The following is a 12,677-nucleotide window of genomic DNA, read 5'->3' as shown; positions in this document are numbered from 1 at the left end:
TTTCTTCTGCTGACTTTTGATTTCTGGGGTCCATGAGTGTATGGGTTGAGGCCACACTGAAAAGTAGATCCTTAAAGAAAAATCTTAGAATTGACGATTCAAGTAGGCTTATTAGTCTAGGACAGAAGTCTGTGCTGCTGTTCAGTAAAAAGTTGCTGAACAAACATAAAAACTATCGCTCTAGGGGAAAAAGGCAAATTGGGTTTCCAGGAGACGTACAGGTTAACTTCGTAGAAACTGCACAGATGAACAGTTACGTAAACTCCAAGTAAACAGTAATGAGGGCTCTTAGTGGGACCATCTATGGTGCTGGGTCTCAAAGTGGGGCCCCCAAGCTGTCAGATCAGCGTCACCTGGGAGCCCGTTACACGTGGAGAAGCTCAGGCCCCATCACAGACATCCTGAATCAGAAATTCTGCAGATGGGGCCTGGATATCTGTGTTTTAATGACCTGTCTAGTGACAGATGCAAGTAAAGGTGAAAACTGCTGATCCACAGGCTGCAAATTTAGCAGTCATGAATTCAAACTGAGATTCAATGAGGGGGACTGTTATTTAGCTTTTACCTCTCTATTTCAATGTTATCCACACAAAACTGGAGTCAGATGATTAGAAACATACTGATACACTGTTAGAAACATACTCAGAATACCCGGGAAACTGTTATTCACATCAAATAACAATGAAGCTATTATTCAATTTTAAGTTTCAGCATCAGTACATGAAAAAAAAAGCTGCTTTCAACTCCCTTTCCATCAGTGTATTAAGAAAACAGATTCACTCAGTAAGGGATGTTTATCATGGTGTATTCCAGACATTTTTAAACATATAAACATGGTACTAACAGTGACAATTTTCCAGAAATATACAGCCGGTAGGTCCACACACTACAGAACATCCCCTTCCTCATAAACTTACAATTGAAACGTGCAGTGACCTACATTTATTTGGCAATGGAGGGCCCACACATCTTCATGTGACTCTAATTTAATCTTTCTAAAACTCCCTGAGAAATAGGTATTTTAGAAAGGAGAGCGTTGAGGTGTGGAGTAATAAAACAATCTGATCCAGCTCACCAGGCTGCAAGGGGGCAGAGCTGAAGCCTGGACAGGCAGCTCTGGGGAGCCCTGGGGCATTAAGGACCCCGAGAACTGTCACAGAGCACCCTGACCAGAATGTGGGACCGTGGGCATCCTTCAGGTCAACTACGCTAGGATCAAAGTGAGAAGTTACAGTCTGGAAAAGAAATTCCTTAAGAAGCAGGCCCTGCATGTCCTGAACATAACAGATGCTCAGTACATGTTTTCCTGTCCCCTTGACTCCTGTGCTAGGTCGTGACCAGCTCTCTAACAAAAACAGCCCTATTTCCATCCTCTTTAAAGATACTTCATAGCTTATCATGGAGTTTTTGTGAAAAAACACTTACTGTTTTTCTGGCTGCACAACTGCAATCTTTCTCTTCTTTTGTGCTGTAAAACAGGCAAAAGGGGGGAAAAAGAAAAGTGGCTTTAACAGCAAGTTGGGAATAAGCATTTTTTTTTTTAAATGGCTCCATAGGTATAGAACTGTGTCTGTTTTTAAAGTAACAATTTGAAAACTGAAAAGTTACTTCATTCCAGGGCCACAATTTTATCTTCATCTCTTTCAGCACAAAACAGACTTTGACTTTTCAGAAATGAAATCTAAAGAGAATTTAGTACATTTTACCTTATCACTACATGGGCAACTTTATTCTAAAATGTGCTTCTAATAAAAAAGAACACACATATCAGACCTCCCAGGAACACAGCTGGTGAAATGGACTGGTACAAGCACTGATTATCCAGGTGACTTTTCCCCACAGAAAGTGCGATAAGGCAAATTATTTTACCATCGCAGCATGCTCCCAAATTAGGATTAGAGGCATGTTTATAAACTACAACATTTTATCATTAAAAAGCGGATTGGTACCTAGCAAATACATACGTCTGTCAAACAGTGACAGAAACCAGGCAACAATAACCTGAGGTTAAGAAAATTTCCAGGTTACATTTATAACTGGTTGGAATCACCTTCACAAAGACAGGCCAGAGCTTTTGGCAGCTACTAACTCAGGCATAGATAATCCTGCATCTTCCAACATTAGGAAAAATTAATTCTCACAGAATTTCTAAAGCTGTTGGAGTTTGGCAGGTTTAATCAGACTTTGCCTCTTCAAAGCAAAATGTGTGTATGAGAAACAACAGGAGAACACGAACAAATAAGAGAAACAGTGACTCAAAATTTCATCTATTCTTGATTTTATTTAGTATCCAATTCCAGGACAGGCAGACCTCAGCGACATTGTGGGTTTGGTTCCAGACCACCCCAACAGAGTGACCATCACAACAGAGGCGGCATGGGAATTTTTTGGTTTCCCAGTGCATATAAAAGTTACGTTTTGTAAGTCTACTATAAATCTGTAGTCTATCAAGTGTGTATCGTAATATAGCCTGTCTAAAAACCAGTGTATATACATTAATCAAAAATACCTGATTGTTAAAAAATGCTATCATCTGAGCATCACTGAGCTATAGTGGTGACATCAAAAGGTCACTGATCACAGATAATCACAACAAATACAATAATGAAAAAGTTAGAAATGCTGCAAGAATTACCGAATGGGACACAAAGACACGAAGTGAAAAAATATTGTTGGAAAAGTGGCATCACAGGCGTGCTTGATACAGGGTTGCCTGAAACTTTCAATGTGTAAAAAACGCAGTACCTGTGACAGTAATCTGCCTATAATTACTAGGATAAAGTATAAACTCTGTGATCTCTAAAGGGAAAGATGAGTGTGTAGACTACGCTGCCTAAGTGGGTCTTTGTTAATTAGGGTGAGATGCCCAAATTGTGTGATGTCTTGATGAGAAGCCAAACACAACAGGCTGGGGAACAGAGACGAATCGTTGTTATGTTCACCTTAATCTGTGTGGGCTTTCACCCAGAAAAACTCAAAACGCTCCTCCCCTCCCAAAGCCAGTGGAGGAGGAAGGGAGAGGATCAGGACACGAATCTCTGTCTGAGGCACAAGCAGGCACGGGGGACTGGATCTAAGCCTGCAGAGCCTGGTTGGGGGTGGCCTGCCCAGGGCTGTGGGGGCTGAGCCAAGGACCCAAGACATTTTAAGTGAGAATAAAAGTCAAAGGTGGCCCTCAACACTGAAATCTTTATTCTAAGCTCATAATTTTAGAAGTATTTTAAATTGAGGGCAAGACATAACTGTCACCAGATGAGATTCAGTATGCAGGACTGGGTACAGGGCAAAAGAACCTCTTAGAATCCACCTCTGTCTATAGCCTGGGCCCCTACTTTATTCACATGAATAACCCCATCTGACTCTTGGTGAGTATTGGTAAGTCTCTTGTGTCCTTCACAATTTCTCAACCTCAGGAAACAGGAGGCCAGTGATGGCAGGGAACTCTGTTTACAGCAATGTTCTGAGCATCTGGGTAAATGAACCTTACAGGAGGGTGCTAAAAAAAAGTTAGCCAGAATACAAAGTAATAAAGAAAACATTAGAAATATCTAACCTACTTCACAAAAAATTAAAAGCCTTATCTTTAAGGACACACAATTTTAAATACTACAGTTGAAATCTCACTGGTAATTTAATGCCAAGAATCAGTTCAGGTCAGTCTCTCAGTCATATCCAACTCTTTGCGACCCCATGGACTGCATCATGCCAGGCTTCCCTATCCATCACCAACATCCGGAGCTTGCTCAAACTCATGTCCATCGAGTCAGTGATGCCATCCAACCATCTCAACTTCTGTTGTCCCCTTCTCCCTCCTTCAATCTTTCCAAGCCTCAAGGTCTTTTCTAGTAAGTCAGTTCTTCGCATCAGGTGGCCAAAATATTGAGGTTTCAACTTCAGCATCAGGCCCTCCAATGAATATTCAGGACTGATTTTCTTTAGGATTAACTGGTTTGATCTCCTTGCAGTCCAAGGGACTCTCAAGAGTCTTCTCCAACTCCATAGTTCAAAAGCATCAATTCTTTGGCACTCAGCTTTCTTGATAGTCCAACTCTCACATACATACATGACTACTAGAAAAACCACAGCTTTGACTACATGGACCTTTGTTGGCAAAGTAATGTCTCTGCTTTTAAATATGCTGTCTAGGTTGGTCATAACTTTTTCTCCAAGGAGCAAGCATCCTTTAATTTCATTGCTGCAGTCACCATCTGCAGTGATTTTGGATCCCAAGAAAATAAAGTCTCTGACTGTTGCCATTTTTTCCCCATTTGCCATGAAGTGATGGGACTGGATGCCATGATCTCAGTTTTCTAAATGTTGAGTTTTAAACCAGCTTTTTCACTCTCCTCTTTCACTTTCATTAAGAGGATCTTAAGTTCTTCTTCGTTTTCTGCCATAAGGGTGGTGTCCCCTGCATATCTGAAGCTATGGATATTTCTCCTGGCAATCTTGATTCCAGCTTGCGCTTCATCCAGCCTGGCATTTTGCATGATATACTCTGCATATAACTTAAATAAACAGGGTGACAACCTACATACAGCCTTAACGTACTCCCTTCTCAATTTGGAACCAGTCTTTTGTTCCATGTCCAGTTCTAACTGTTGGTTCTTGACATTCATATAGATTTCTCAGGAGGCAGGTAAGGTGGCCTACTATTCCCATCTCTTGAAGAATTTTCCATAGTTTGTTGTGATCCACAGAGTCAAAGGCTTTGGCATAGTCAATAAAGCAGATGTTTTTCTGGAACTCTCTTGCTTTTTCTATGATCCAACGGATGTTGGCAATTTGATCTCTCGTTCCTCAGCCTTTTCTAAATCCAGGTTAAACATATGGAAGTTCACGGTTCATGTATTGTTAAGCCTGGCTTGGAGAATAGTGAGCATTACTTTGCTAGCATGTGAGATGAGTGCAACCGTGTGGTAGTTTGAACATTCTTTGGGATTGCCTTTCTTTGGGATTCGAATGAAAACTGACCTTTTCCAGTCCTGTGGCCACTGCTGAGTTTTCCAAATTTCCAAATATTGAGTGCAGCACTTCCACAGCATCATCCTTTAGGATTTGAAATATCTCTACTGGAATTCTATCATCTCCACTAGCTTTGTTCGCAGTGATGCTTCCTAAGGCCTGCTTGACTTCTCATTCCAGGATGTCTGGTTCTAGGTCAGTGATCACACCATCGTGGTTAGATGGGTCATGAAGATCTTTTTTGTACAGTTCTTCTGTGTATTCTTGCCACCTCTTCTTAATATCTTCTGCTTCTGTTAGGTCCATACCATTTCTGTCCTTTATTGTGCCCATCTTTGCATGAAATGTTCCCTTGGTATCTCTAATTTTCTTGACGAGATCTCTAGTCTTTCCCATTCTATTGTTTTCCTCTGTTTCTTTGCACTGATCACTGAGGAAGGAAGATAAGAGATCACTTATCTCTCCTTGCTATTCTTTGGAACTCTGCATTCAAATGGGTATATCTTTCCTTTTCTTTTTTACCTTTAGCGTCTCTTCTTTCCTCGGCTATTTGTAAGGCCTCCTCAGACAACCATTTTGCCTTTTTGCATTTCTTTCTCTTGGGGATGGTGTTGATCACTGCCTCCTATACAATGTCACAAACGTCTGTCCACAGTTCTTCAGGCACTCTATCAGATCTAATCCCTTGAATCTATTTGTCACCGCCACTGTATAATCGTAAGGCGTTTGATTTAGGTCATACCTGAATGGTCTAATGGTTTTCCCTACTTTCTTCAATTTAAGTCTGAATTTGGCAATAAGGAGTTCATGATCTGAGCCACAGTCAGCTCCTAGTCTTGTTTTTGCTGACTGTATAGAGCTTCTCCATCTTTGGCTGCAAAGAATAGAAGCAATCTGATTTCACTATTGACCACCTGGTGATGTCTATGTGTACAATCTTCTCTTGCCTTGTTGGAAGAGGATATTTGCTATGACCAGTGCATTCTCTTGGCCAAACTCTGTTAGTCTTTGCTCTGCTTCTTACTGTACTCCAAGGCCAAACTTGCCTGTTACTTCAGGTATCTCTTGACTTCCTACTTTTGCATTCCAGTCCCCTATGATGAAAAGGACATCTTTTTGGGGTATCAGTTCCAGAAGGTCTTGTAGATCTTCATATAACCATTCAAGTTCAGCTTCTTCATCATAACTGGTTGGGGCACAGACTTGGATTACTATGTATTGAATGGTTTGCCTTGGAAATGAACAGAGATCACTCTGTTGTTTTGGAGATTGCACCCAAGCACTGCATATCAGACTCTTCTGTTGACTCTGAGGGCTACTCCAGTTGTTCCAAGGGATTCCTGCCCCCAGTAGTAGATATAATGGTCATCTGAGTTAAATTCACCCACTCCAGTTCATTTTAGTTCACTGATTCCTAAAATGTCAATGTTCACTCTTGCCATCTCCTGTTTGACCACTTCTAATTTATCTTGATTCATGGACCTAACATTCCAGGTTCCTATGCAATATTGTTCCTTACAGCATCAGACTTTACTTCCATCACCAGTTACATCCACAACTGGGCACTGTTTTCACTTTGGCCTCATCTCTTCATTGCCAGGAATAGTTAAGTATTTATATCTATGTCAGTAAATTATTGGAACCAATTACGATTGGTTTTGGGATAAACCTTTGGAGTAAACCTTAGGAGAATAAGTACTTTCTCAGATACAATCATACAAATGTATAGTACTTAGCTTAAACTTTTTCATGAATTGCATACAAACGGGGAGTAAAGATCCCAGACACTCATCTCCACCTTGTCACTGTGACTTGGTTTCTCAAGCTGGGAAATGTCTGTAGACATTCATCTCACGCAGATGCTTACAGGATGAATGAGACAAAAGTCCTGCTGTTCTGTGCAAAACTGAGAACATTTTTTGATTTTTACAGTTTGGCTCCGCTCTCTTTACCAAATTGCCTATTTTTTCACCTAAGTCCCAGATATGCCCAGCTAGGCTCCGAGTGGGGCAATACTCACAGGCTGTCTTGTGTGGTGTAGTCAGAGGGTAGGAGTTGGCCTCACACCAACCCACAGGGAAGATGTCCATAGATTCAACGTCCACGATGAACTCTGGAGCCGGGCTTTGCAGGCCTGCGGGGAGTCGAGACAACAGGTGCGGATAGGTGTTAACAACAAAGACACAGAAGGAGGGGGAATCAGAGAGGCTCTGCGCGGGGAGTGGGGAGACATTGTTCTGAAAGCTGAACCCAAAGCCAACAGTGTTTTACGAGATACAAGCACCAGATAGATCCAGCAGCAAAAGTTCACGGGATCCACAAGAAGGGGGGCTTGGAAAAGTGATACTTTCCCCTGAAAACCAGAGGAAGAGGAAGGATGATTGGGGACAACCACATCCTTGTCCCCAGTGAAGGACAAGCATCTTTCTTTCCTAAAAATGGCTTTGAAGCTAAGTAAGTAGTCCAGCCTGTGGGGTGGGGGCCAAGACATTCTTCACCCAACACCAAGCAGAGGTCAACCTTCAACCAACAGAAGTGAAAGGTTCCGGTTAAAAGGAACTGGGAGGGTTCAGTGACGCTGGTTATAAGCAGTGAGCATCAAAGCACAATTCTCTAGGGTACATGCTCCTTTATCCCGTGCCCACGTCACTTCTTCTGAACTCAGACTCTTGCCGTATGACACCGAAGTCACTTAGGCAGGAGTGTCTCTTTGGTGGGGATCTGCCTTCATATTATAATCAAAATGATGCTTTGTGTTAAGTTGGCATAGCAGCTGAGAGACTCTGAGAGAAAAGATCTGGATACAACATGAGCAGAGGTTCCAAGGAACACTGGTTCCTGAGAGAATAAATTTAGAACCCTGCAAACTAGTGAAGAGAAGGAAATTCTATACCAAATCAACAGTTCTCTAAAAACACCTTTTGAGGAAAGACACTCTTGAACCAAGAATCAAAAGATAAGAAAGAGCTCTATAAATGGAGTGACCCCCTGGCCCTGACCACTTAATCTTGCCGTGCTTTTGGTTTCTTCACTGGGAATCAAAATAAAAGTTAACACTCTTAGAAACTCCATCACACACCAAGCTATCACACATGATCTGATGAATTCTGAATCGCACTTCGCCTCCAAAACTTAGCTTCTGGAAGCTCAATACCAGTAAACATAAAATCTCCTCACTATTTCAGCGACACTGGCTCCCAGAGTACATTATATGACAAACCCAGGTACCAGATTTAGCACTAAAACATAACTTTGGTGTACACAAAGTGCCTGGAACACTGACAGCAGATGCTGATACACACATGTTATCACCTCCAGTCATCACACTGAACTAATGATGTGTTATCAGAGAAAGTCATTACTATGGTTATCAATCCTAACTTCCTTTTCACTGAATTCTCCGATAATTTGAAAGATATAACCTACAAGAATGCAAGCAGGTTTATAGGGCTTAGGTTTCAACACAGTTGAATGAATAGAAAGCATTTCCGCCCTGCATTAAATGACTCAACCAACATTTAACTAATCTGCTAAAGAAATCATCAAACAAACAAAACTGCCAAAACAGACAAAAGCTAAAGAAACTCCCCAACTAGCTTCAAATACAAAACTGATCTTTTCTTGTCGAGAAGGGCACTGGACTCAGCAGACAGGCCAATGAAAAGAGTCACTGAGCTGTTTGCTGTTACACAGGGCACTCCCTCATCTTCAGGCTCAGAAAAATACAAAGATAGAGCCTATTTTTTAGCTACTCAGCAATTTTGCTAACAGGCTGAATTCATCTACTACATACAAATAGGAGATGTGTTTAGGTACAAATCAGATTTTCAAGGTCAAAGGCGTACTTCAGGAGGGAGTATAAAGTGAACTTTATAGATTACTTCTTCCCAAATGCTCTGCTAGTTCAGACATCACATCATATTAGTGTGCTTTAACATACAAACTTCTGTAATAAAATAAACATTCATATATTTCTTTTCCTAAGAATCATTTTGCTTTTAATTTTATTTTTGGCTGTGCTAGGTCTTCACTGCTGCATATGGGCTTTCTCCAGTTGCAGCTAGGAGAGCCTACTCTCTAGTTCCGGTGCCTGGGCTTCCGTAGTTGCGGGCCACAAACTTAACTGCCCAACAAAAGGCACGTGACGTGGGGTCTTCCTGAATCAGAGATCAACCCACATCGCCTGCAATGGAGGGTGGATCCTTAACCATTGGGCCACCGCTCCTCTGTCCATGGGATTTCCCAGGCAAGAGATACCTGAGTGGATTACCATTTCCTTCTGCAGGGGAAGGATCCCCTGCACACTAGCCGGCGGATTCTTGACCATTGCACCATCTGGGAAGCCCCTAACCTCGTCTAGTGTTGACACCAATGTCAGATGGGCTCAAGTGTGCAGTGAGAAGGTAGAGCACTGAAAGACAGAAAGCAGGACCTGCGTCCTGGAAGCCCCTCCCAGCACCCACTCCGCACCGTACACCTGCAGACGCTGCCCACAGAGCAAGATCTAAGAGAAGCCCTCACTCATCTCAGCCCTGGAGCTGAACTCCTAAGGAATCAACACACAGCAAAACTGGCTGACAAGAGCGACATAGGATAGGAAACCATCAGAAAGAAAACAACAGAAATGGGATTAAACGTGTAAGTGGAGGGAGAGAGCCATGGATGGTGAACTCTTAGGACACTCACTCTAGTGCAGGTACTTTTCAAAGAGTTTTATCCTCACAGCCCTAAGAGATCAGATGGTTTCACTCCCATTTTACAGAAGAGTAAACTAAGCTGAAGCTCCAATGTTCACACCTGATGCAAAGAGCCAACTTATTGGAAAAGACCCTGATGCTGAGACAGACTGAGAGCAGGAGAGGAGGACAGCAGAAGATGAGATGGTTGGATGGCATCACCGATTCAGTGAACATGAATTCAGGCAAACTCGGACAGACAGTGAGGGACAGGGAGGCCTGGCGAGCTGTAGTCCACGGGGTCACAAAGAGCTGGACATCGCTTAGTGACTGAACAACAACAACAAACTGAGGGTCAGGAAAACATCAAACAGCTGGTAAGAGGGGGACCTAGGGCTCAAACCCAAGCAATCTTGCTCCGGAGCCTAGGAAGGCATTCGAGGGAGGTTCGTGAGAACACGGTCAGTCAAAAGTCACACCGAGCACAACAGCAGCTTGAAAACCCAAACTCGCCTTTGGTTCCTAGTGCAAAGCCTTCTAGGGAGGAGATCTCCCTCCTCGGCCTCCACCAAATTCTCCCCCCAACATCCCCATATTGCTTAAGAAAGCCAGAGCCAGGGCTGTCGCTGCCCACCCAGAACCTGTGTAGCTGACTGGCGGTCTCCAAAGCCTGTTCACAGACAGTGCCCCCCACCTCCTGGGCCACCTTCCTCAGCTGTGCAAGAACATAGGTCCTGTCCCATGTATACATATATATGTGGATATATACCCCATGTATATACATATATACATCCATATATACATACACAATACACCCATATATACATACGTATGTATACTCACATATATACATATATATACAGTCATGTATATACATATATATACCCATGTACATATACACACACACCCATATATACATACATATATATATACCCACTGATATATATACACACCCATATACACATACATATATATACACACTCATATATATACATATGTACATATATACACACACCCATCTATACACATACATATATACACCTACCTATATGCACATACATATATACACACCCACCTACACATACATATACACATACCTAGATATACACCCCATATATATACATATATACACCTATATATACATATATGTATATATACAGCTATACATACATACACCCATATATATACATATATATATATATATATATATACACCCATATATATACAAATACATTTTATACACACACACACACACACACACACACACACATACCCTATATAAATATACACACACACACACACATATATACTGTGTGGACCTGCATGTTCAGTCGTGTCCAACTCTCTATAACCCTAGGGACTGCAGACCACCAGGCTCCTCTGTCCATAGGATTTTCCAGGCAAAAATACTGGAGTGGGTTGCCACTACCTCCTCCAGGGGATCTTCCTGACCCAGGGATCGAACCTGTGACTCCTGTGTCTCTTGTATTACAGGTGAATTCTTTACCACTGAGCCACTGGGGAAGTCTTATACATATACACACCCATATATATACATACATATATATACACACAGCCATATATACACATACATATATATACAGACCCATAATACACATGCATATATATACACACTCATACACATACATATATTTACACACCATATATATATATATATCCATATAAACACATATATACACACCCATATATATATACATATAGAACTAACAACCAAAAAAGATGTCCTTTTCATTATAGGGGACTGGAATGCAAAAGTAGGAGGTCAAGAGATACCTGGAGTAACAGGCAAATTTGGCCTTGGAGTACAGAATGAAGCAGGGCAAAGGCTAACGGAGTTTGGCCAAGAGAACACACTGATCATACCAAATACCCTCTTCCAACAACACAAGAGAAGACTCTTATCCACGGACATCACCAGATGGTCAACACTGAAATCAGATTGCTTACATTCTTTGCAGCCAAAGATGGAGAAGCTCTATACAGTCAGCAAAAATAAGACGCAGAACTGACTATGGCTCAGATCACGAACTCCTTATTGCCAAATTCAGACTTAAATTGAAGAAGTAGGGAAAACCACTAGACCATTCAGGCATGACCTAAATCAAATGCCTTACGATTATACAGTGGAAGTGACAGATTCCAGGAATTAGATCTGATAGACAGAGTGCCTGAAGAACCATGGATGAACATTTGTGACACTGTACAGGAGGCAGTGACCAAGACCGTCCCCAAGAAATGCAAAAAAGCAAAATGGTTATCTGAGGAGCACTTGCAAACAGCTGAGGAAAGAAGAGAAGCTAAAGGTGAAGGAGAAAAGGAAAGATATACCCATTTGAATGCAGAGTTCCAAAGAATAGCAAGGAGAGATAAGAAAGCCTTTCTCAGTGATCAATGCAAAGAAATAGAGGAAAACAACACAATGGGAAAGACTAGAGATCTCTTCAAGAAAATCCAAGATACCAAGGGATCATTTCATGCAAAGATGGGCACAATAAAGGACAGAAATGGTATGGACCTAACAGAAGCAGAAGATATTAAGAAGAGGTGGCAAGAATACACAGAAGAACTGTACAAAAAAGATCTTCACAACCAAGATAATCACGATGGTGTGATCACTCACCTAGAGCCAGACATCCTGAAATGAGAAGTCACGTGGGCCTTAGGAAGCATTGCTATGAACAAAGCTAGTGGAAGTGATGGAATTCCAGTTGAGAAATTTCAAATCCTGAAAGATGATGCTGTGAAAGTGTTGAACTCAATATGCCAGCAAATTTGGAAAACTCAGCAGTGGCCACAGGACTGGAAAAGGTCAGTTTTCATTCCAATCCCAAAGAAGGGCAATGCCAAAGAACGTTCAAACTACCGCACACTGGCATTCATCTCACACACAAGCAAAGTAATGCTCAAAGTTCTCCAAGTCAGGCTTCAACAGTACATGAACCACAAACTTCCAGATGTTCAAGCTGGATTTAGAAAATGCTAAGGAACCAGAGATCAAATTGCCAACATCCGCCG

At 41.8% G+C, this 12,677-nt stretch overlaps 1 protein-coding gene across 4 annotated transcripts in view; it reads right to left on the bottom strand.

Annotated features, from left to right (window-relative positions):
• The window catches only part of SFMBT2 (Scm like with four mbt domains 2), a 176,005-nt gene that overhangs the window by 30,239 nt on the left and 133,089 nt on the right, over positions 1-12,677 (bottom strand). For all 4 annotated transcript variants that reach the window (XM_070800761.1, XM_019972925.2, XM_070800760.1 and 1 more), the window contains 2 exons: positions 6,986-7,099; positions 1,426-1,468 (listed from right to left, as the gene is read on the bottom strand). In XM_070800761.1, coding sequence (XP_070656862.1) covers positions 1,426-1,468; positions 6,986-7,099 — 157 coding nt within the window. The remainder of the gene's footprint in view (positions 1-1,425; positions 1,469-6,985; positions 7,100-12,677) is intronic.

Source organism: Bos indicus, chromosome 13 (assembly GCF_029378745.1).
Source record: "Bos indicus isolate NIAB-ARS_2022 breed Sahiwal x Tharparkar chromosome 13, NIAB-ARS_B.indTharparkar_mat_pri_1.0, whole genome shotgun sequence".
Lineage (NCBI taxonomy): Eukaryota > Metazoa > Chordata > Mammalia > Artiodactyla > Bovidae > Bos > Bos indicus.
Note: the sequence above shows the minus strand (reverse complement) of the source record. Positions and strands in the feature narration are given on the sequence as shown.